The sequence below is a fragment of the Scomber japonicus genome, chromosome 4, assembly GCF_027409825.1.
Source record: "Scomber japonicus isolate fScoJap1 chromosome 4, fScoJap1.pri, whole genome shotgun sequence".
Lineage (NCBI taxonomy): Eukaryota > Metazoa > Chordata > Actinopteri > Scombriformes > Scombridae > Scomber > Scomber japonicus.
Genome location: NC_070581.1, coordinates 9,025,728 through 9,050,285, shown reverse-complemented (window position 1 = coordinate 9,050,285; position 24,558 = coordinate 9,025,728). Strand labels below are relative to the sequence as shown.

The following is a 24,558-nucleotide window of genomic DNA, read 5'->3' as shown; positions in this document are numbered from 1 at the left end:
AGTCATAACCTGCCCACTACCTCCAATCTATGAGCAGACAAGCTGGTCTCCAAATTCATTATTTAATAGATAGGTTATAGTTGTAGCTTCAAAGGTGTCGTGTAGGAGCTGGTAAGAGGCGTGGGCTTCACTTCAAAACTTGGAAAAGGTCTCCAAACTCCTGAGGATGTCATTTTAAAATCAGCTAGAAATCCTAGTGGAGGCATTCTGCTCTTACCATAGGAGCAGCCCTTGGCCAGAATGATTGAGAAGCCTGCTAGAAAAGTGTAAGAAAGAAGATGATCTCTACAAGTATTAAAAATTCTGTGGAGGAGAAACAGAATGTGTCTTTACACTGGGGTGTAGTTGTGTTAAGTTGTGTGAGTGGGAAGAAAGGAAAACAGCATATTCTCCAAACGCAGGGTTTTTTTTAGTGCTGAGAAATAAAAATGCACTGAGACAAAATGTTCATTACAAATAAAACTTAGTTCATAACATATTTGTGATCGGCACAATTTGAAACCAAAAATCTTGTTTGCAGACAATAAACTGTCTTTAAAATTAAAAACACATGATTTTTAGCACATGAGCCTTTATGCAGAAAGTTGGCTCCACTGTCAGCTCAACTCTGTGATGGAGGTAAAGGAATAATGCTAAAAAATGTTTTTTAAAAAACAGTGTAGTAAATAACTGACAGCAGGTAAGGGACAAAAGTTCATTTGAGGGAGGAAGTGCTTCCCCTTATCCTCCCGAGTCTTTGAGAGAAGTGAGTTTTAAAACTCGGTCATCTTCTTGTGTGTGTCAGCCTTCCTGTGCTCTCCCTGGATGGACAGCTCCTGGGCTTTCTGCTGGGCCAGCAGCCGGCGGGCCGCTGACAGCTTCTCTTCCAGTTGCTTCACTCTGGATGCGTCCCTTTGCACACAAAAAAACAACAAATTTTACATTTGCAAGTGAGAAAAGACGAGAAGACAAGCTGGCTCTGCTGCAGCTTTCCAAAAAATGAGCTGGCTGCAGAAACAAGTGTCTAACTTTGAATTTTCACACCATTTTTACATTTTCACACAACTCCCACAACCCTTCTTATTTGTGTATTCAAATGAATAACACCTTAGCTTGACAAGAGGTTTATAAGCAACTAGTGTGCTCATATTTTCGCAACAAAACGTAGCTGTGTCAGTAATGCATTTATGAATGTATTTCCATGTTCTGCTGTGTGTGCTTTTACATTTTGTATATATTCTCAATGGAAGAGATAACAGATGCTGAGGTGATCTATAGAGACAAAGTGTTTGATGTGATTATTAATAATGTCTTGCTTTCAAATCAGCTGCCAGCCCTCAGTGCAGTCTGATTAGACATGTAGAAATGTACAATAAATGAACGACATACACAGGTTCCTGTACTAACCTTCCCGTCTGTCTGCTGAGTGTTTCAGTCAGTTTCTGGATCTCCCTCTCGGTCTGGGACACCCGCTCAGCAGCCTGGAACAGCCTCACATTCAGACTCCTCTTGGTGCTTTTCCCTCCCCTGTACGCCTCCACCCCCGTTGCTGCTGACGGCACAGCAGCACCCCCCTCAGCAGACTTGGTGCCTTTGCCACCTAGTTTGTGGTTGAGGAAGTCAAAAACATTCTGGCGCCCTCCGGAGGCGCCTCGAGGCTTTCTGCGCCGCTTTGGCCGGCCCTTCGTCGTGCCGTCTTTTGAGGCCTTGCTCTGGGTGCGTCTCACAGTTAACTCAGCACACTGGTCCAAAGACTTTCCTTTGGGTAGGACCACCGCCATCACTGGCTCTACTCGACCCTCCTGCATCTTTCCTAAACCTGAGAAAACAAAAGCCACTGAGTGAGGAAGAGAAACACACAACTATTACTATTACTAGATATCTATAACATAATCATTGAACATCTACAGTGTTGACAGCATTCAGAGGGATCAGTATCACACATCTTGTAATACAAGTATTTTACATGTGGATGAGGTAAATCAGTATAAAATCTGTATTAGTAAATGTTCATTATGTCCAGATACAATCAGACAGTATTTCCCCCTTGTTTTGTATTCTTTTGCTCAGCAGAAATAAATTTAGGAATGTAATCTGGGGTCTCATGTTGCAGTTGATATAATACTGATTTACTGCTTGTCATAGAATTTAAAGCACAGCTGTTACAACATCAATAACAATGGTTCTGTTCTATTCTTAGCATCCCAGTTAGACATGACAGTGAAATTCAACCAGGCTTTCTTTTCTTGCTACTGTGACTTCAAAACCTGAAATGTGCTTGCACTTACCTTTCCCGTATTCATAGCCCATTTTAAGCATAAGCTTGGATCCGATGCCTCTTGTATGTGCCTCCCAGCCACCAAAATGAGAAGTATCAAACGTTACGACAGATTCAGCTGAGTCCATAACTGTTAGGTAAGAAGTGAGGATTAAAGCAGAAAGAGTCAGTTATATAGAGGGAGAAAGAGCGGAAAACTAATAAATTCTAATGTATGTGTAATGTAATGAATTTTTATAGGCTTGTAAAATAGAATACAAGGCCATCAAGTGGTGAAAGCTTATATATATATTTTTTTGCTTCATTTTCAATTCTAGCTTAAATATTGATTGACCTGGGAATGGCAGCATACATCCATACACACCTTTTGCATAGGCTGCATCATCCTCATCGTCCAGTTCCGAGTCAGAGGACAGCGGGTCGTCTTCTCTCAAAGGCGGGATAACACAGTCGGCCTCGACCACGGCGTCTTTCATCAGCTGTGAGTCAAACTTCACAGTGTAGAAGCCACTGTCAATTTCTACATGGAGAGAAAAAGTTTGAGTCAGCAAAACATACAAACTACCTGGAGCTACCTTACGAGCTTACCAAATTGTAACAGCTTTGTTAATGTGTCACAAATGAATCCATAATTCTTGTGTGTAACTAATGGAGTGATATTATCTGACATTAAAAAACACTTAGTTAGAATGGATTCACTTGCCAATTTATAAAAATGAACACTGTACAAAGCAGCATGGTAATTTGTGTCAACTCCATCAGTGGAATGCAATTTTAATAAGCAAAGTGACTGTAAAGTACACTCTCAAAGGAACACCTGTGATTTTGGCTGGGTACCAGATGCCGTCCTCGTGTCGTGTCAAGCAGGACGATCCTTCTTCAAGATTACTGAGGTCACACTCCAGGAACTCTCTGAGCTCTGACACATACACCACCTCACCATGGGAAAACCTTACAATAAACAATAACAAAAAGAAACATTTTGAAAGCCTCTGCATAAACAGTATTTAGATGACTGTGACATCAGAGTTCTTTTGAGGTTAGAGGATTAATGGGGTGACCCTCCATGTGTTTTTGTATACTATATATTTCCTCTCATAGGACTTTTCTTTAATTCATCATTTTAAAATACCCTTATAATCAGAAAGAATAAAATCGATAGAGACTGAACAGAATGTTTTATGGTCAGGGTTGTACCTGCGCCATGTGGACATCTGACGACACTTGCTGGACAATATTTGCAATTACAAAGAAAAAAAAAAAAAGCACCTTACCTGCAATTATCCAGGAAGCGACATTTGTCCTCTAAGTAGTAAGGACAAGGTTTCATAGACTTCTGGGTGGGATAGACATACAACACTCTGACTTGTGCCTCTTCTCCATCTGGTGGCTCTGACCCCACCACCATGGCATTGTGATACTCCAGCGTCCCCCACGTTGTCCGATAGGGTGCTCTTACTTTGGTACCGCTAAGTGCATCTTCCTCATCCTCCTCCTCCTCTTCTTCTTCTTCTTCTTCCTCTTCACCATCATCCACCGCACCTTCCCTTTCTCTGCTATTAGAGTTACTACCTGAGGGCTGCTCCAGCTCTGAGTAGAAAGCAGAAAACTCAGCATCTAGGCCGACAGTATTTGTGTCAGCTGTTGCCTCTGATGTGTGTGCCTGCAGTCCATTGCTGTCCTCCAGGCTGGCCAGAAGTCGACTCTTTTTGACAGACACCAGGCTGGACTCTGTGAGCTCTATCAGCTGACTGAGGTCCTCTTTTAGTTTGAGCAGGTCTGACTGCTGGGAGGGGTCCAGCCCAGCCGACAGGGCCGTCTCCACCTGCTGTAACTGGGCCACATAAGTAGAGATGGCTGCCTCCAGAGTTTCTTCATCCATGCTGACACCTGGGACCTGGGCAGGACAGGACAGGAGTGGGTGGCATCAAGCCCCTAGGAGACATGAACAATGAGATGGAGGAGGATTTAAAGTGGAATCAACTTAACAGACCACAGTAATAGTAGAATGTATCAGGCTGAGGTATACTCCTGCAATTTTCAATCTTTCTCGTTGAAAATGTAATGAATGATTTTTTGGATCACTGTTTAACTTAAAAGCAACGATACTTAGATGTATATATTTATAATAGGAACTGAACGAATGCTGACTGCAATAGCTTTTCGGATAGATTCGTAAAGCTGCTGTATCGTGTTTATGTATCATCTAATTTGCTTCAGATTTAACACCACCTTTAGTATAACTCAGCTACTGTAAACACTACATCGGAGCTAGTGTTAGCTAACTGTTAGCCATCTTTAAGCTCACTTTCGGGGGTAATAATGACAAAAATAGCAGTACCTTTGTTATTGGGTTAGCTGTCTGACCTCCAGTGCATCGATGGTACAGGTGACAGCCACGAAAAGATTTTGCTGTGTGAAGAAAAGACACAAATCAAATGGCTAAAGAGAGACACTGGAGGAGCACTGTCGTGACAACATTGACCGGTTCTTTATCAAGGTAGCAGCAAACTAGTAAACTTCCGTTCGGTCTTAACTTTCAAAATAAGATGACTTGAAACGTATGTAAATATCTTTCTTTTATACAGTCTATGGTAAATATACTAAAAATAATATATAAATGATAGATAATATATAGATATATATATATATATAGATCAATACACTCTATATAAAGAGGATAGAGATGTTGCTGACTTATCTTAGACTAGTGTCTGATGTTGGCTATCAAAATGCACAGGTTCGCTCTCCTAACCATAAAAGCACTGCCTATTTCATATTCTGCACGAGTAAAGACTAATAATAACAACAACAATAACAATAACAACAACAATATTTTTATTTTTATCATGCAGTATATTATTAATACACTTTCTTTTTCAGTCAAACCTACATTGTACCTTTATTGTGAAGACAAGACCAGAAGTTTACTTTTGCTCAGTTTCGATTATTTACTGCACTACGTCAAACATATACGCCCTGGACGCAGATTAATGACATCACGTTGAGCTGGAGTTCAGTAACTTCATCATGTTATGTTTCTTTATGTATAATAAAACCTCAACTGTGGGCTCGTGGTTCGGCCCAGTGAGTCTCTTGAATTGAACTAATGTAAAGGTAAGTTACACCGTGTTCATTAACGCTTTAACCGCAGTACAGCTTCACTAACATGCTGCATGCTGTCAGCTAACTAACACTGCATCGATGCTAGCTAGATGTCCATCTATTATTGTATAAACATGTTGTCATTGTCTGGTTCCTCATTTAAATAAAGTCTTACATCTGTTTGTGAAAGTGGTCTATTGGTTCATAATAACAACAAACACTGAAAACAACATTGCTTATTGCTAACCTTACTTAATACAAACCTAGAGTAAATCTAGATGTCTGAAACTAGAGTTTCAGTTTCGGGCAATATGTAACATTATCATCACTACCACACTTCTGACCACAACAACCATCAGCACCACAGTGGATGCTAATGTGCACATTAGAAAATGATCATGGACATTTAGAAGGCAGCAGGTAGAAACTGGCCAAGAAAGTTATTACTAACATGGTCAAATTCTAATACCGTGTATTCATTTTAAATGTGTATCACTCATCATACTGCATCAAATGTGTATTTTTCCATGTCTTTTAAATGTCATCTCAGTTACTAATCATTGCAGATTGTAAATGATTTTCTACCTCTTAGGACACATTCATTTCACTCCCTGAAAGTCAAGTAATTACTATGTCTTATTCTCACATGTCCTATTTCTCTCGCTGCACCCCTCCCATTTAAGAAAGCCCCGCTGTGATGCCTCCAACCATGACTCAGATCAGCGATCCCAAGATCGCTTTTGCCTACCTGCGCCCGGCCTGTGTCCTGCTGACCCGTGAGCCCACTGTGAGCAACGTGGAGACACTAAGTGCACAGCTGAAAGAAGTCAACGATGCCACCTTACAACAGCTCCAAGAGTATGTCCTCTTCCCACTTCGGTTCGTCCTCAAAGTTCCTGGGCCCAAGAAGGACAAACTGGTGCAGGCTGTGGCTGAAGCCATGAGTCACGTCCTGGAGAATACTTGTGTCCAGAGTTGGGAGACCCTCCGTGACCTCCTCTCAGAGCTCTGCCTCTGCATCTGCTCTCCAACAGATCCTGGGAAACCTGCAGATACATCAGAGGAGCTGAAATCGACCGTGCTGAGATGCATGGACGCCCTGCTTCATGCTGCTTATGGTGATATAGTCTTTAAACTCTTTGAACCGATCATGCTGCCTGGGCTGGGAGCTGCCATATCACTACTGCTGACTTTAGGAGAGAAAGAGAAATCTCGAGAAATACAGGTAGCAGCCCTGAAGTGCCTCCAGGCTTTGACTCTGCAGTGTGACTGCACTCAGGACCATGTAGCTCCATCCACAGAGGAGCGGTGTGCTATAGGCAGCACCATGGCTTCATTCTTACCTGGCATCACTATGGCTGTAGCCAGGATCATTACAGGAGATCTGAGACAAGGCCACTCAGTCACTGTCAGGGCCATCAAGGTACAGTATCAACCCTGATCTCGGCTCTTAATCTGTATCCAATGAATATGAATATTTCACTTTTACATTATGCATTGTTACATATTATTAATGCTGCAGCAACCGTTCAATGAATCTGCTTTTGATTAATTGAGACACCTTTAAATGCACGTAGCTCTTTTGTCTGAAGCCACCAAAATGTAAAAACTATTAATTTCTTATGATAATAAAACAGAGAAAACTCAACTTCTGCACACTAGAACAGTGTTTGTATTTTTACTTGATAAATTACAAATAATAGTAATGATACACGTGTGATGAAAGAGCCTCCCTTTGGTAGTCAACATGGTGTTTTCATGCTTTTCTACCATGACAAATATAGTGTGTTATTGCTGATTGTGATACTTGGAATATTCTTGTGTGACTGTCCTCATTTACTTTAGTGTATTTGACCTATATGAGAATGACACATTTGAACTCTGGTGGCTCAAATGAACTGCCAGGAAACCCGTCTGTGCTCTTCTATGATGGCAAACAAACCATTTAATGAAAGAGCAATAAGCAGCAGAAATGTAGTAGCTCCCGTCACATCATCATCTCTTTTCCCTCTTATTGTCATTCAGGTCTGGTCCAGGACCGTAGTACTTGTCATGGAAGACGTCCAGCTCCAGTCCAGCAAGGCCTGCAAGACTCCCTCACCAGACCTGGGGAGGATCGGACAGCTGGTGGTCCTCCGCTCGCAAGACTGGGTGAAAAGCACTTCGGGGAAACTGTGTGTGCTGCTGAAGAAGATCATCTCCTGCACCTCGGCCCACCAGCACTGGAGGGTCCGGCTGGAGATGGTGGAGCTGGCTGACCTCCTGCTGGCCAGGTGTAGCCTGTCTCTGGAAGAGTGTGTCGGGCCACTACTGGAAGCACTGGTGGGAGCAGTCAATGATGAGGAGCCCAGAGTCAGAGAGAGGTTTGATTAGATTTGTTTGACTTTTTTTTTTGTGAGGAAACACACCCCTTGGAGATCAGATAATAACTACCCCTCCCTTCTTTCCTCCTCTCCTCTAGGTGTGAGGTTGCTCTCAGAGAGGTGTCACAGAGAAATCAGAGCAGCAGTAATCTTTCAGATAAAAAGAGCAGCAGTCAGACCTTCACTGATGTGCTCTCAGAGAATCTTCACTCTTTAGCCACTTCCCTGCCCAGACTCATGAGGACCTCTGATGACCAGAAGAAACTGTTCGTCCTCAACGTCTTTCTGGGTTATTTAAAAATCCTGGGGCCGCTGGTTTCTGTGGTGCTGAACTCAGCTGCTCATCTGGAGAGGATTTCCAAAGCTTTGATGCAGGTAATGGCAAAAACCAGGCTATCGGGTCATACTTAATATTCTGTGTGAATGAGAATAACCTTTAAAGTAACTTATAACATAATGAAAATGATTTAATACTTTACAGTGAGCTTAACATACAGTACTCTATTCTTAGTATTCTTATATCTAATTTCTAAAATATTCCCTAGATATTTCTCTCTCATCACTATTGTATTTATACCTCACTTAATCCACATTATGGTTTTCATTTATCATATATTAACATTTGTTCTGTTGTAGCGACTTAACAGTGGCTACCCAGCAGAGTTAGCATAACAATGTAACATTTTAGAGACTGTGCATCTGTGTGTACATACAGTACATGTTCTGTGTACAGTATACAGTACCAGTCAAACGTTTGGACGCGTTTTCCGATTCAAGTGAATAAGGAGGTGTATCCAAGCTTTAGAATGGTACTGTATGTATGTTTTTTTGTATTGGGGATGCACCGCTTGTGAAATTCTGGTCCAACCGATACTGATTTTTTAAATAAGATTTTGATATAACCTATATACATTTTGTGATGATGATATGTTTATTGTAAAAAAGTTAGTCAACAAGGGGATTTTATTGCATTAAATGAAAATTTCATATTCATTCAGCCCCCAAACAATTTGGCATGCATAAATCACAGTTAACAAATGATGTTGTGTACTAACTTGTATAAAATGGTCCTTGCAGACATGACCATATAAGACAAAATAATGTTTTGTTAATAAAATAATGATTGTATTTAAGCATTTAAAAAGATGAAAGGCAGAGTTAAATAAGTTAAACACAAGTCAAGACAAAGTTTTTTTGTCGATTTCATACGAGACCCCTCTTGAGTCTGGTTTCTGGTCTTGTCCTCAGTCTGTCATGACTGTAAACTCAAACCACAGTCTAGAGGAGTTCATCTGTAAACATACCTTCATGCCTTTACAGGTGCTGGAGCTGGATGTCATGGATGTTCGCATCGTAGAAGAAAGAAGTTACGGCGCAACCATAGAAACAAGCTCCGTCTCTCCTGATTCCTCTGCTGCTCACATACAGAGGAAGCATTTTCTCTACTTCACAGATGAGAAGATCTTATCTGTGCTCATGGAGATCTGTCGGACATTAGGTATGAGTGCTCTTTGATTCATATTTGTTTTCTGTATGCATACAGTATATTATAGCTGTCTCACATTTATTTAATAGTTAATATAAAGTATAGTTACAAATAATGTCTGTTGCAGATGTACACATTCATTAATTTCCCTCTTTGTATCTATAGGTTACTATGGCAACATTTACCTGCTGACCGATCACTTCCTGGATCTGTACCGGCAGTCTTCAGTGTACAGAAAGCAGGCTGCCATGGTACTGAATGAGATTGTCAGGGGTGCCGCAGGCATCGCCGTGGAAACCGAGGGTCAGGATTTGGCAGGTGAAAGTCGGGGACGGTCCGCCACCATGGAAGACCTCAAGGCTGCAGTGGAGTCTGTCCTGGAGGAATACACCAGCCTGAACAACTGGCACCTGATTACTGTCAGTGAAGAGACTGACAGAGACAGACAGGACCAGCAGGTGAGGATAGTTTCAGCCCTGCAGGGTCAAGACTTTGCCCCAAATCAGGATTTTAATTTGTTACAGGTTCTTAAATTGTTCAAAAATTGATCCCTGGGAAAGATCATCACATGTGAGAGATGATCCCACTCATATCCCACACATATTCTGAATGAAGTCAAATACGGCTGTGCAGCTGTGGCTCAGGAGGTAGAGTGCCCGTCCACTAATTGGAAGATTGGCTGTTTGATTCCTGGCTTCTCCAGTCCACATGTCGATGTGTTCTTGGGCAAGACACTTAACCCCAAATTACTCCCATTGCTGTGCCAATGATGTGTGAATGTGTATGGTTAGTTTCCCTCTGATGGTTGGCACCCTGCGTGGTAGCCCCTCCCATCAGTGTATGAATATGTAGTGTAAAGCGCTTTGAGTGGTCAAAAAGACTAGAAAAGTGCTATATAAGTACAATCCATACCATTTACTTTGATGTGTAATGTCACCATTTTGCATATTGTTTTGAAGTGAGATATCAGACTCCCATTTTTCAGTCCATAATGCACAACTCTCTTTTAGCCTTTACATTTACTCAAGGTCAGATTACTTGACTTCAAAAGAAGCCTTCCAAGCTTTAATGAGAAACATGCACACTTTACTGGCAAAATGGGTATTTGCTTTGTGCTTAACAGACTGAGCAGAGAGGGAAACCGCTCCAGGGTTTCAAGTAACTGCTCCGAAAACATCGGTTAACTGTGTTAGTTTGTAGATATTGTTGCAGTCTGTCTTCGTCAGGTAAAATGCGTCTTCATTCTGGCACATCATTGCAGTGATATAAACCAGTTAGAAGGAAAGTCTGGTCCTCTGCACAAACTGTTCTCTTCCTCAAATCAAATAAACACAAAGATGGTGGAAACTTCTGGCAGCCAGTTGTAACACTGAAGTCAGTCAGATCATCATCAGATCATTTAAGTGGAAAGATTAGTGTACCTTCAGTCTTCACTCTAAATTCCCTGTAGACAACGGTTCAACCAAATCTTCATGTTTTTAAAAATCAGTCATCATAATATTGACTTTTTATGTCTATGAAATAAAACATTGCAATTTAAAAGAACAGACAGAAAAGATGCATTAAAATCACATTGTCTTGTCTCTTTCTATAGCTGCTCAGTCCATCCAGAATCCTCTCCATATCCAACAGTGATATCGGCAGCGCTAACGCCAACTCCCTCCAAGTGATCCGTTCCTCATTTGCCTCCTTATCTGCTTCATCATCCACCTCCACAATCCACCAGCTCAACAGCAACATCTGGCAGCTGTGTATCCAACTCGAGGGCATCGCCTGCTTTGCTCAGGCAATGGGGCATGAATTCTGTCCTCTGCTGATGACATCACTGTACCCCGTGCTGGAGAAAGCCGGGGAGGAGACGCATCTGGTCAGCCAGACAGCACTGGGCTCCATGTGGGACATCAGTAAGGCCTGTGGCTACCCCTCTCTGAAGGAGCTGATCAATGACAACTCAGACTATCTGCTCAATGACATATCGCTCAACCTGCAGAGGCTCAGCCAGCATCCACAGGTAAACATGATGACATTTGATATGTTGTCAAAATGCAGAATATATAATTATAATTAAAAAGAGGAAATAGTGTGAGTTTAAAAGGGATGCATGTGAGAGTTATCAACTTTTTAAACAAGAACTACAAAAATAAAGGAAAAACAATCACTGAAATCGGTTTGCAAAAGTTTGTTATGCCCTCAACTTGTATTTCAACATATTCCTGCCCTGTTGCCCAGGCTCCACGGGTGTTGACAGTGATGTTGACTCACTCTGACTGCAGCCTGCTGCCTTTGGTCGGGGACATCGTTCAGGATGTGCTGATGGCTCTGGATCTCAGTTACGACAGCACAGCTGCTCTGTTCTGCTCTGTGCTGCACGCACTCATGAAGGCACTGGGTGAGATTTCAAAAGCGATGTAAACTCATTTATCATCATCTGCTGAGGGTGAAAAAGGATGAGGGATAAAATCAGTATCTTGTCTATGTGACTTTGCTATACCCATACCATACTGCACCATACTATCCTGCTCTCTAACACACTTTCCCTAACCATTTTAGTCGGCTTTGTTTAAAGCACTCCTGCCTGCCTTACACAACAGTGAAATGTAAACACTGGTTTACAAACAAGAGTTCAGGTAGATTAACAGTCACTGTTAAACTAAATGGCAAATTAGAAAAAAATAATGAGATGTAGTTTGCAGTGCAAATATGACTGAATATGCATAAAATTCAACAGACACTCTACACTGCATCTTAATTTAAAGGCCTTATGTATCACCAAAGTATAATGGTTTCAATTTAGGTGCTTGGGCTAGAAAAAGTCACCTAAGTCCTGAGGCAAAGTTTGATGGACGTGTGACATATTAACACTTTCACATTACACATGTCTAACATATGTTCTTGTTTTTCATCTTCATTTAGTGAGGTGGTTTCCCACCAGTCCTAATAAGACCAATGAATCTGCCAGACCCATGCAGACCTCCTCTGACCAGGAAGTGTTCAACATTTGCCAATTCCTGCTGGATTACCGCAAACAGAAAGAGCTGGCAGAGGGTATTGGAATAGAGGAGGACGACACTGAGGACCTTGGTAATGTGGTTTCTGTTTAAGGACAAAACAGGAAATTCTATTTTTTTGTTGTAGTATAGGTTGCATATAGCAGAGGTTATACTACTATACTCATCAGTAAGAGAACTAGGTTATTTACTGGTGGGATCATTACATCATCCCTCTGACCAGAAATTCACTGTCTCTACAGAAATCCCTCCTCCCACAGAGTGTGAGGATGTTGAAGATATTGGTGGTCCTGACGTGAAAGTGGAACTTCCCTCCCACCTCAGCATCACTAAAGATGTTATGGAGCGCTGCACTCATCTACTGTCTGACCCCAGCCTCAGGGTCCGACTCAAGGTACTGTGTCTATAGTGTGATGTCTGTACAGTATTTTTTAAGATACTGTAGAAAGAAATTACACTGTGAAGGCTTTATGTTGGTTTGGTCCAATTTACCAGCAACACACTGTCAAGAAGATGCATTACAGAGTTGCCTGTTATATCAGCTGACACATCTATAAAGTAATATATTCACAACACATAACAATTAGCTACCACAGCTTCATGGTAGTGTTTTCCAAAACTATATGTGGCTAAAAACATATTCTAAAGAGAACTTAATAAAGCAGGTCTATAGATTTATACCAGGCATAGTTATACAGTTGCTGTTTTTAGTCCTAACAGGTTAGCCACCCCAAGCTGAATTCTGGTTAACATTACAATGAACAACCTGCTGACAACATACGTAGCTCAATTAGTTATTTGCTAATAAGGTTGATGATCGAGCAATAAAAAAAGGAAGAGAGATGTCAAAGACCACAGTATCCTCATTATAAGCTATTACCAGTTAAATGTAACTAATGAATTCATCCACACAGCACAGGTTTTCTGCCAGACAGAGGTTAGCAGGATGGAGCTGTGCCTCAGTCAGCTGTGTTTTTTTAGTTTGAAAAACAAATTGATAGGAAATGAGTGTAACCAATGAACTTGGATGCCTTTCTCATGTCTGTTAGTTTACTGGTTGTTAGATGTAAGCCATAGAAGCCACAGAGGAAAAGTCTCTTTAAGCAGCCAGTTCCAGATTTGTTAACAAGACTGCAATGGTTAAATAACAAGATTTGGTCTGCACCCAGTAATTATGATGCATTATTGATTAGTCAGCTGATTGTATTCTCGATTGATCAAATAGTTGTTTGGTCTATAAAATATCAGTAAAGGGGGGGGGGGAGTCTTCAAATATGTGTATATCTAAAAATAAATGTATAAATAAACATGTATCAGGTTACTGTCACAGAAGACTAAAGAAACCTAAACAAATATTCACATTTGAGAAGCTGGAATCAGATAATTAAGACTTTTTTGAGTTTGAGTCCACCATGAAAATAACATGCCCATCACATAGGAAGTGCTGATTGCAATCAACGATAAAGATTAGAGTGAAAATGGTCTTTCCATTCATTCAGCAGTAATTATAATCACTTCTACTTGACAAGGACTGAAAATATGCAAGAACTGATTGATGGGGATGTAGCAGCAATATATCAGTGCATATAGATTTAACACAGCTCTGTATCATTGCTTTTATTTTTTGAAATAAAAATGTTGTATGTGTTATTGTCACACTTAATATACAAAAATGTTTATAATAATGGGTCCACTGTGTGTCTTTATCCTAAGGTATTGGATGTACTGGAGTTATGTGTGTGTTTACTGAGCGAGAGAGAAAATGAACTGCTACCCATGGCCCATCGCTGCTGGCCCGCCCTCCTGCAGAGACTGACAGCTGATGACCCTCTAGCAGTCCTCAGAGCCTTTAGGGTATGTCAATCTGGGTTTCAGTGGCTCCTTAAAATGTCTTTTAAAAAAAAAGATCCTTTTTATATTTGTAGTTTGATCATGTGGAAAAAGCACCCTTTAAAAAAAAAAACAAATTACGAACATTGACTTTTTCCACTTTGTTTTCTTTTCCACTGCAGCAGAATTGTGATTTAAAGTTTCCCCTGAGTACTGAGTGCTGTTGAATCAGTCTTTGAAGGGGCTTTTGTCCAGCCATTTCATTGTTTGTAATCCTGTTAATCCGGAGTGTTTTTCATTACATTTTGAAAGTGATAAAGGTTGGAAAACAGTATCAGTGTGATTCTGTGGATTGTCTTCCCCCGTGCTGTCAAACTACTACAGAGAATCACAAAGGGCTAAAATTACCTTGTTCCAAGATGAATGAAAATCACTCCTGTTTGTGATCTTTTCTCAAAGCACAAGTGTCAATCTCTATCTAATGTCACTGTAGATTATCTTATGTGTCTGTAGTATTTTATTTCATATATTCAGTATATCCAGAAGGACACACTGCAGGGATATTTTATAACACTTTTGATGACTTCTTAAACTATCAAACAGTCGGTACGCTATCAGTTGCTTCATGCGGTGTCTCTCTCCCAGGTGCTGTGTACACTGGGTGAAACATGTGGTGACTTCCTGAGGAGTAGGGTTTCCAAAGAAGTTCTGCCCAAGCTGAGCTCCTCTCTGGCAAAGCAGGCTCCAATTAGCGCCAAGGCCGGACCCGTCTACACACACACCCTGGCCTACAAGCTGCAGCTGGCTGTACTGCAGGGGCTGGGATCACTGTGCCAGAGGCTGGACCTTGGTAAGAGAACAGACGCACAGAACATAGAAAGAGACACAGGATTCCAAAGACATAATGGAGTCAAAGAAACACTTAGCTATGCAATACATTTATCTGACACACAAAAATGTGAATATAGAGGCCTGATGTGGCAGGTTCTTTAATGGAGATTGGTGCATTTAAAAGAAACTGAGGATTATTACACTTTAATATTTTGTCTCTTTACATGCACAGTGGTAACAAACCTGTGTTGCACCCAGCTGTTGTTTGTTAGAAGTTCCAACACAAACCCCACATTTTTATTTTTTCTATTTCTGTTTATGTACAGTTAAAAAAATGAGATACAATGTGCAAATACGTGAGCAAAGGTTGAGGGAAAAACAGTGACTTTTTTCACCACCAGATGGCAAACTTGTATAACAGTGGACGCCAGGCTCTCTTTGAGTTTTTTTCTTTAGTGCCACAGCAAGTGATGCCTCTTAAAATTTGGATTTTGGAAGAAATGTCAGTGTATCAACTTCTCAACCTTTGCTTTTCAATATATTTGCATGTGTATCTCCTGCATTCGAGACAAGCTGTAGGTTTTATCACATTTAACACCATTTCAGATGTTTCATTCAGTCTCTACATCAGTGCTATTTTCATCAACCTCTATTGTTTATAACACACCCTACATCCTAGAACATCAAATGCATTATGGTGCGCAACAATTATACAAGACTCTTCTACATAAAATCCTCACAATACCCAATGGGATTTAACAACTAAAAGTCCCTATAGGCTGCAGCAGATCTTGAATTAACATATTTTAAAGATGACCCTGGAGATACAGACTGCAGTGGATTGAACTAACAGGATGCTAATGAAATACTTAGTTGCAATAGCAGTAACTACAGCAAGTAGTTACTGTTATTGCTCCATTTCAACACAATCAAGTGAGAAACGCAGAGGACATTTAATTGATTAGCTCTTAAATGTAATGTTTTTTTTTTTTTAGAGTTGTGTATTTTCTGCTTGGCATAGCTTCAGTATCTTAACTAAAAATGTTTATCCAAAGTGACCAGGGAGCTCAGTGCCAGTGTGTTACCCATAATATAATTATGAGCTCCTTGTCTAATTTTTCATCAATCACTATATTCATTAAGCAGTGATGTCCCTGTCACATGCATACTGGCCTCAAATTGCTCTAATTTTCCAACTCTGTTAAATACACAAGGGGAAGTACAGTACTGGTAGTGGAACTAAAAGCGTCTTAATGCAGTTTGAGACTTCTGTCAGCCAATATTTTGATGTCTCTATTTTTGTGTGAAGTTTTGAGAGTGCCATAAAAAAAAACATCTCGTGCTCAGCTCAACTCGTCACATAGGAAATGGTGGTTGCAATCAGCAATAAAGATTACAGTAAAAAAAAAAAAAGGTAATTTCAGCAGTAATCATAATAATGTCTACTTGCCAAAGACAAAAAATATGCAAAAGTGGATTGGTGGGGATGTAGCAGCAATATATCAGTACAAAGGGATTTCAAACTGCTCTGGCTCATTATGTTTATGAAAATAGATATAGATGGAAGATATTAAGAGTTTTAAGAAATCAATCATGTAAAAATCCTGGTTGGAAAATAATACAGATTTAAGAGAATAGGGAATTGAATTGATTGAGTCATTGATTGAGTCATGCGTGTTGTGATGAAGCATATTCTTAGCTGTCCTTATTTCAAGTGTGCAGTAATTGGCGTCTTCTTGCATCAGGAAAAGTTATATCAAATCTCAATCAAGTTTTTTTTGGTGGAAATCAATAAAAAAGAAAATATTGACCATTTTAGAAATAATGCCGACAAAATCCACAGGCACAATATTCACACAGTCTTTTAAACATTAATACTGTTCTAGAAGAAAAGACTTAATAAACTACACTGAATTCATGTGCCACAGATACATACTCCACTGCAGTGTGTGAAAACAGTTAGTGGTTGTTCCTGTGAAGTAGTTGAGGATCTGTGGTTTGGGATCACAGTAAGTGTTAAAAGGGCTGGTTTAACAGGGACATGACGCAGCTGCTGTGATTGAGAGTTGGTGCTCGGGGGTAGCGGTACACACCGGGTAATGGTGGCAGAGGACAATGTCGGAAACAAATGTTCACCTGGGCGGGCAGAATTGGTGGCAGTAAGCCACAGCATTGTAACCACTCACTGCAAAGTGCTCTTCAGTCAGTGTCAGTGCTTTCACTCTTTGAGCTCCTAAGTGAGGTACAAAGAAAAGGTGAGAAAACCCATCAAATGCACAAGCAGAGAAGTCATCTGTCCACGTCTCCAGTAATAGGGGGAAATACTGCATGTGACATCATCTGTGTGTTCACAAGAAATCTGATCAACTGGCACATTGGTCTTTAGGGTTGGTGCTGCGTTTGAAAAATTTGAACAAGGCCTCAAAAGATGTGTAGCCATAGCAACAAGCTAAACATATTTCAATTTAAGACACTCAAATCTTATTTTGAAAATATTGAACAAAAAAAGGAAATGTGATATTCTAAACACTGCACTAATCAATTTTTTATATTTTTCATATATGTTTTAATATCAGTAATGGTTCAAATGACTATGTAATATGAAAAGTGTTGTTTGCAATGTCAAAGTTGTGTTATCAGCTTGGTCCGCTGCTACCAAGTGGCCAAAAAGTCACATTATATAAGCTAATAATGATATAGTATATTTATAGTACCACAATTATGTGGTATTTAAAAATGATAAATACTCCCCTTTGGCTTTTGTTGTTTCGCCTCTCTGACCCTTAATTCGCTAAAGTTCGTACAAAATGATAACATCAAATTCTTTAATATCAAACAATGGAAAGAACCTATTTGGAAGTATATATTTTCATTACAAATAACAAAAAAAAATACTTCTTATAATACAACTTACGTTTGTAGTATTTTCCATCATAAAAACTACATACTCAGACCTCTACCATATTACTCCTCATACCAGTAATCCAGTAGGTTGACCTCTTTTCCATATTCCCTCCTCAGAACAATATTCCATCAGCTAAATCAGTATCTCTTTAGTCTCTGTCAGCCTGATAAAAGCAGCAGCTCTCGGGTTGGTGTTGATAAATTCTTTATTTTTTTAACCAACAGATGCGCTACCCTTATTTGTCATCCTGCCGCTTTTCTCTCTCCCAGGTTCCCACAAGTGAAAAAAGCACAAATAGCTCTGCAGCCACAGTTACACCATTAAGGATATAATGATATATTCAGATCACATTTGGTTTGATCTGCCATAGTGAGTTCCTGCTTCGATATTAACACAGAACAAACAAAATCAGAGTGAACACAGTCAAGACAGAGACCATGTTTGTATCTTTCTTAGAGGGAAATGGATAGCTACTGATTTCTAATGCTTCAAAAAATGATTTGCAACCATTGTAATGTACATCTAATATCTGATATATTTTACCCAGAGTGTTAAAAAAATAAAAATGTGCAACAGATTGTCATAAAAAAGTGATTCAGTACATAGCATATTTGCTTTTGAAAACCCTGTATCTGAGGAACTTGTACTCTCTTCTTTCCACTCCTTCCAGCACAGTCATTGGCACTTCATAGACCTTTAGTAGCCTCATCAGTTTGAATAGCAGTCCGTGCTGGTGGTGCCAGGACTTTCCAGCCGGTCCTGTCAGTGCTGGTGGTGTTGTTTCTGTCACTGAGAGAGACATCATACCACTTTTCCCAGGCACTTAATTGATGACCTGGACCTGGAGCTCAAACTTGTTGGTTACTTCCACTTTCTTGATCATCATGCTCGTTGACTTCTTGGGGTTGAATGTCATTCTCATCAACCCTCCCATCCCCCTTTACTTTAAAAAAAAAAAGGAAAAAATGACTCTGTTAAATGGGTGAAATAGCTGTGTGGTAGAGTTCCTCTGTCTGTCCTTCATTATATTTGAGATTTGTAGCGTCTGGTTTATCAGATCATCACCATCCTACCCCTGTGAGCCCATTTGATTGCTTTCCATTAGATGAGCACACCTGTGTACATGTTGTCATGTTATATGTTGTCGTTGGAATCCTGATGAGAGCACACCTGCAGAGGATTTATCTAAGTTTATTAGTTAGGTTTATTTAAGTTGAGAGAGTTGTTGCTCATTGCCTAGTTACTGACCAACACTTCCTAGTTTAAGAACCTCAGCTTGTCAGTGGTTTTAGTTTTCTGCAACTTCTATTTTGGATTGAGGGTGATATCTTTTGTACGGAAGTCGTTGGGCAGTTCTGGTGGCCGTCTATGGAGCATAACACCAGAGAGTTTGTCACAGCTTGTCCAGTCTACACACAGAGCAAGGGATCCAACAAAGCAAGCCCTGGTCTCCCACACCCCTGGTCAGTGGCCTTCTGCCCACAATCGCACATTGACTCTGTCTTGGTGAGGGACTTTCATGATCAATATCCGGAGAAGCCTAGTGGAATGTCAGGAGATGTCCATTAGAGGGGGAATGTGGCCTTGATCTCATCCCCCGACAGCCTGTGTTTGACTGCTTGCACACCCGCATGCTATGTTGTTAGTGGACTCCTAATGAGAGCACACATGTGGAGGATCCTCATATGTAGTTTATTTAAGTTGAGAGCTGGTAGCATGCTGCAGCCAGAATGTCAAATCTCATTGCCTAGTTATATTATTTCTACACTGCTTTCTGCACTGATCCACATATGTTATTCTATCTTTAACATTGAAGATAAGTTCTCTATGAAGTTACTCCATAGTTTTGGCCACCATTTCTATCAGCTTCTATATATGAAATTACACATATTAAGGTTTATGTAAGGGTAGATGTTGTCTTTGCATTGTGAGATGCTGCAGTGTGGCTTCAAGATTGGCAGTGTCTTGTCTTTCTGTGGTCGGTCAGTCAGCTCATCCCTTTGGTGCAGAGTGAAATTCCTTGACAGCTGTTGAAAACTTTGCCATGACATTTGATACAGACATTCATGTTCCCCGCCAAATTAATTGCCATATCATCTCTGTACCTATAAGTACAGCCTCACAGAGCAGCTAGCATGGCTGTAGATTTATAGTCTTGTCATAATCCTTTCATGTTTTGTCCTATTGTATGCTTATTCTGTATAGGTCTCTTGTACTGTATATTATTGCTGTTTATAAGTAGTTTTTATCTGTGTCCAAAGCAAGAATATCTGTTTCTAAAAGGACAGTAACTTAAATGTAACACAAGTCAGGACTTAAAGTGTCTAGGCTGGGTTTCAGGTCTCAGTTTCATGCCTGTGCAGGTCTGTTATAAGTCTATCTATCTACATGCTCTCCTGTCAGCATATATACACAATAACCAGGATTTAATTGGTGGCCTTAAAGGAAATCCGTCAAGGCTCAGTAAGGGATTTTCTTCTTCTAGCTGCACCATTTGTTGATTTAGGCAGGTGGACCTGGTGTATCACTCATAAAGAGGGAGCCTAGTACAGTACAGCTTTAAATAGTTGAAAAGCAACCTCTGCCTATTGCACGACCACTGCAGACTACAAAAAGGCAGCCGCAGCAACATTACATCCTCACCCAATGTTTTAGTTACAATCTTTTCCCCCTCGTCACATTAAAGGAAAGAGTGTACTCCAATCTTTTTACGATCCCTGTGCTTGGCTTTTTCTTATGGGCACTTCACTGTGTTGATGTTTTCTTCCTCCATATAAGAAGGAGAGAGATTTTGGAGTTGGAGAATGGTGAGAATGAAAAAACAGGAGAGAAACAGTCAGCGGCTGCAGCCTTACTCATGTGAATACTGATTTGGCTTCAGCTTACCTCTGGGACGCCTACAGCAAGCCAATTACCAAGCCTCAGTCACACAGAGAGAGAAAGGCAGAAACAGAGATTGACTGAAGCAAATAATATGTTTCGGCTCCGGTTCTGGCTTCAGTTCCAATTCCACTTTTTATTCATTTAACACAAAATCTAACAGCACCTGGTCTCTCCTCTTTAGTATTTCTCACTTCTCTGCTTCCCTCCAAGCACCTCGATTCCACAAAAGACTACAGGCTATGAGTGCAGCACCAGAAAGGGAGGAAGAAAGGGGATAAAAGCGGTTGCTAAATAATCCCATTTAACTCTGAAATGTGCACTGCTGCTTTTATTCTTGACACACAGCGAGCAGGCCTGGTTCAAGCCGAGTGGGTTGAATTGGCAAATAGAGTAAGCAGAGAGGGAGAGAGACATGTTTTGAAATGAGGCTTGAAAGGCAGCCCAGTTTGCAGCTTAGGGAATCGCTAAATGTCTGCCGGGAACGCAGAGGATGGAGAGAGCGCGCGAGAAGTAGGAAGAGGAGATGAAAGAGTGGAAAGAGGGGCAGCATGGGAGGGAAGTCAAGTGGATGGATGGAGGGAGCAGGAGCTGGCAAGGTTATGAAAGGTACAATCAGGGTAGGGGGAGAGAAGAGACGGAGGCAGGTGGGGTCAGCTGTGGAAAGTAAAGAGGGGGGGGGAAAGGAGGGAAGGATAGAGGAAAATATTTTTCATACACATCCACTCCTCTAAGAGAGGGAAGAGTGGATGTGCGAAATCCAGAGATGTGGAAACAGCCTGCTGTGAAATTCTTCCTCAGCTATCTCAGCAGTTTCTCTCAGCTCATTAAGAGTTAGAAAGGTAAAGTCCAGGCATGATCTATTTCTTTCCCCTCTACTTCTTTCATCTTCTTCTCTGCTTCTTTTATCTTCTTCCTGCTCCCTTTTCAGTCTACCATCTTTAAAAGCTACTTGGTATGCTCAACTGGGAAGTCTGATTACATCTTGGATTTCTTTTATTTATTTATTTGATCAAATGGATTTGAGCAGCTGCATTGTACATATAAATTGGAAATAAAACCATACATACAGTTGATATTGTATTGATATCTTCCATGGTGCCCTTCTGATCTTGGCCTAAATACATTAGTTGTTTTTGCCACTTTATTGAACTAATGATCTATGAATTAATATTATGTAAAAACACTTATATTTATGTATCTTGCAGTGCTGTTCTTTTAGAAAATATGGCTGATGAAATGCAGTAAAAGTCATGTGAAGTCATGTGTTTGCTTTTCTCAGGTGAAGCAGAGCTGGATGCTGTTTGTGAAGCCTGTCTGCCTTACCTCAGCTGTAGACAACCTGTCAGACTGCAAGAGGCTTGCCTAAGGTAAGCTTTTATTTTTAAAAAAACCCATTGCAGCTGTTAAGGAACAATTGTGATTTATTCCATGTTATGCTAATATTGTACTTTTTATTTTAGTGCCAGTTACTTGTGATGTTGGTGATTTTACATACAAACCACATGACATCATGTATAAAATATGTTGTGCTAGATTAGATTAAACTACTTAATAACATACAGTGGTACAAGTGGTTGTTTAGGGAGTTTCTTTGCATTCAGATCAAAAGTCTAAGGACAGGATGTTGTATTGCTGTCCTGAAGCCAGGCTGCAATTTGTGATACTGGGCTGCACAAATACAATTGAATAGTGGTCATAGTATCCACAGGGTAGGGAGTAGGGTTAGGGTTAGGGTGAATAACTCCTCTGCAGTCCCTTCCTAATGCAGCTTTACTATAAAAGATGGGAACCGAACTAAAATCCTCACTTTATGCCTAAATGCATTGCAAATTTCAGCTGAAGAAGCCAATATGAGTCTGAGTTTACCAAATCAAGTCAGTTTCTTTGTTCTGGCACTGGCATCGTCAGCAAACGTCCATGTGACTGCCAAGATGTATCCCACTGCTACTGCATGTACTAAAACATTTGATTTGGCTGTCTCTGACTGCTGAATGCCAATATTAGCTCTGGCTGAACTTTTGATTGTATTTTAACAGAACAAAGAGTGTGGATTTTGTCCTCCATTTCTTACAGTGGAGTCTCACTATTAAGGGATCTCATCACTACCAGGAATATGTGAATACCACCACTACTGACCCTAGATGATATGTACTGTACATAGGTTAATGATGGGTTTATTTATATAAGGCAAGGCATATTTAGGAAATCTGCCAAAAATCAAATCAAACAGTCATATAGTTCGTAATATCAGTTACATGAATCTTTGCTCCTTAATTCAACTTTTTAAAGCTGCTTTATATAACTTGCAGTTCGTGCTGAATGCAAATGATATCTTAGCCTGTTATGGTCACTTTAATGGTCACATGAAGTAATGAATCAAGACATAACAGCAAAATCCACTCTGGCTGAATCCTAACGTCATTCCCCCAGACTTTCAGACTGTACCCTCACGGGTCCTCGTCTATACTGTGATATGTCTGAAATACTCACCATCACTGCAGGGGCGCTGAGCTGCAACAGAGTAAAATGCTAGACACGACAGCAGACCTCACTTCTTGCCATGGATACGACATAAACACTTAGACCTCCATCCCCAAAATCTAGTAGCAGTTGTAAAAGGTGTCTGCTTTGGCACTTCATGCACTGTCTGCTGTTTTACATATATATATGTTTCTTTCATATTTGATATGGACAAAATTCTCCACCACTTTAAATAGCTGAGCATAAAAATTCACTCGTATCTGAGGATCTCTGTCAGCTATATTCAGGTGTGCAATATCAATTCATTTATATATTGAAAATAACAGATAATAGCTCTGTAGAGTACATTAAGAAGGTATGATATGAGTATAAGTTATATTGGTAGACCAGTTGTTACTTTACCATAGTGTTGTGTTTATCCTCTACTTTTTATTGTCACATATATAGTGCTTTGGGGTAGAATTTGGAGTAATCCTTCATGCAAACTTAAATGAATCGGCTCCCTAAGTGGACTCTCTGGACGTCTTTGATGAGTTGTTGAATTGGACAACTGTCGGCACTCCAGACTTTACAGGAACATGCTCATTAAGTGCAGCAGTCTGGAGGATGTCTGGACAGTTTGATTCAGCTACTGTCTCTAATTAAGCAAACAGGACCAGAAACCTCCTGTTTTACATCCTCTTTGGAGGTAAAAAACAATCTGAAGGGAAAAGGCAGTGTTGAGATAATGAGCTTATAGTCAAACTGTAGGACTGTGCACTGAAGCCAGCGAACCTGCTGTGTTCTCCTCAGTCTGTCACTTTGGATTACAGGAGGAATTGTTTTTCCGTATCATAGATGTTATGCACCTTTAGAAAAATACAGTTCAGAGCTAATCCTGCTGTATCTCTCGCTTCATTCCACAGCGTTTTCCGACACTTAATCCAGGTGGATCCAGACGTCTTCTGGTTTACTCTGAATGAGCTGCACTGCCCATCATCCTACATCCCGCCACACCCAGACCTTCAGCCTGTGCAGCTGAACGGGATGGGCCGACCCCGAGACGAATACTCAGACAACGTGCTGAAACTGCTAAGGGAGGAGTTCGGCCCGGTCGCTGAGACAATCGACCAGCCAGTCAGCTAATGAGCCAGTGATAGAAGTGACAGACGCCTCTCTCAAATGGACGGCCGATTGAACCGCTGACTCCAACAAGTCAGCTAACTGAAAGAAAATCAGACAATTGTGGAGAAAAGCAGCCGTAAGATGCCGGTGTGATAACCTTCATGCTGCGTACGGCTCTGATAAGCAGTGAAATACAAAGAGAAAATGTCAGTGAAGCATCTCTACTGCTGTTCACTGTCAGGCTGCAGTGTAGAAACCAGGAACAAACCTGCTACGTCTCCTACAATAGGAGACATGCAGTGACA

At 40.6% G+C, this 24,558-nt stretch overlaps 2 protein-coding genes across 2 annotated transcripts; one reads left to right on the top strand and one right to left on the bottom strand.

Annotated features, from left to right (window-relative positions):
• Positions 1–385: 385 nt before the first annotated feature.
• Positions 386–4,736, bottom strand: zgpat (zinc finger, CCCH-type with G patch domain). Its single transcript, XM_053317659.1, has 7 exons — positions 4,599–4,736; positions 3,532–4,192; positions 3,075–3,208; positions 2,622–2,777; positions 2,268–2,387; positions 1,387–1,798; positions 386–891 (listed from the first exon to the last, which is right to left on the bottom strand). Exons 2-7 carry the CDS (start codon positions 4,137–4,139, stop codon positions 753–755), a joined length of 1,569 nt encoding a protein of 522 aa, XP_053173634.1. The 5' UTR covers positions 4,140–4,192; positions 4,599–4,736; the 3' UTR covers positions 386–752.
• A 529-nt stretch (positions 4,737–5,265) lies between these two features.
• tti1 (TELO2 interacting protein 1) lies at positions 5,266–24,558 on the top strand. The gene is made up of 14 exons (XM_053317678.1): positions 5,266–5,374; positions 6,046–6,785; positions 7,388–7,725; positions 7,824–8,100; positions 9,046–9,223; positions 9,377–9,669; positions 10,806–11,222; positions 11,441–11,600; positions 12,125–12,292; positions 12,462–12,613; positions 13,933–14,073; positions 14,695–14,899; positions 21,948–22,035; positions 24,055–24,558. Exons 2-14 carry the CDS (start codon positions 6,060–6,062, stop codon positions 24,272–24,274), a joined length of 3,363 nt encoding a protein of 1,120 aa, XP_053173653.1. The 5' UTR covers positions 5,266–5,374; positions 6,046–6,059; the 3' UTR covers positions 24,275–24,558.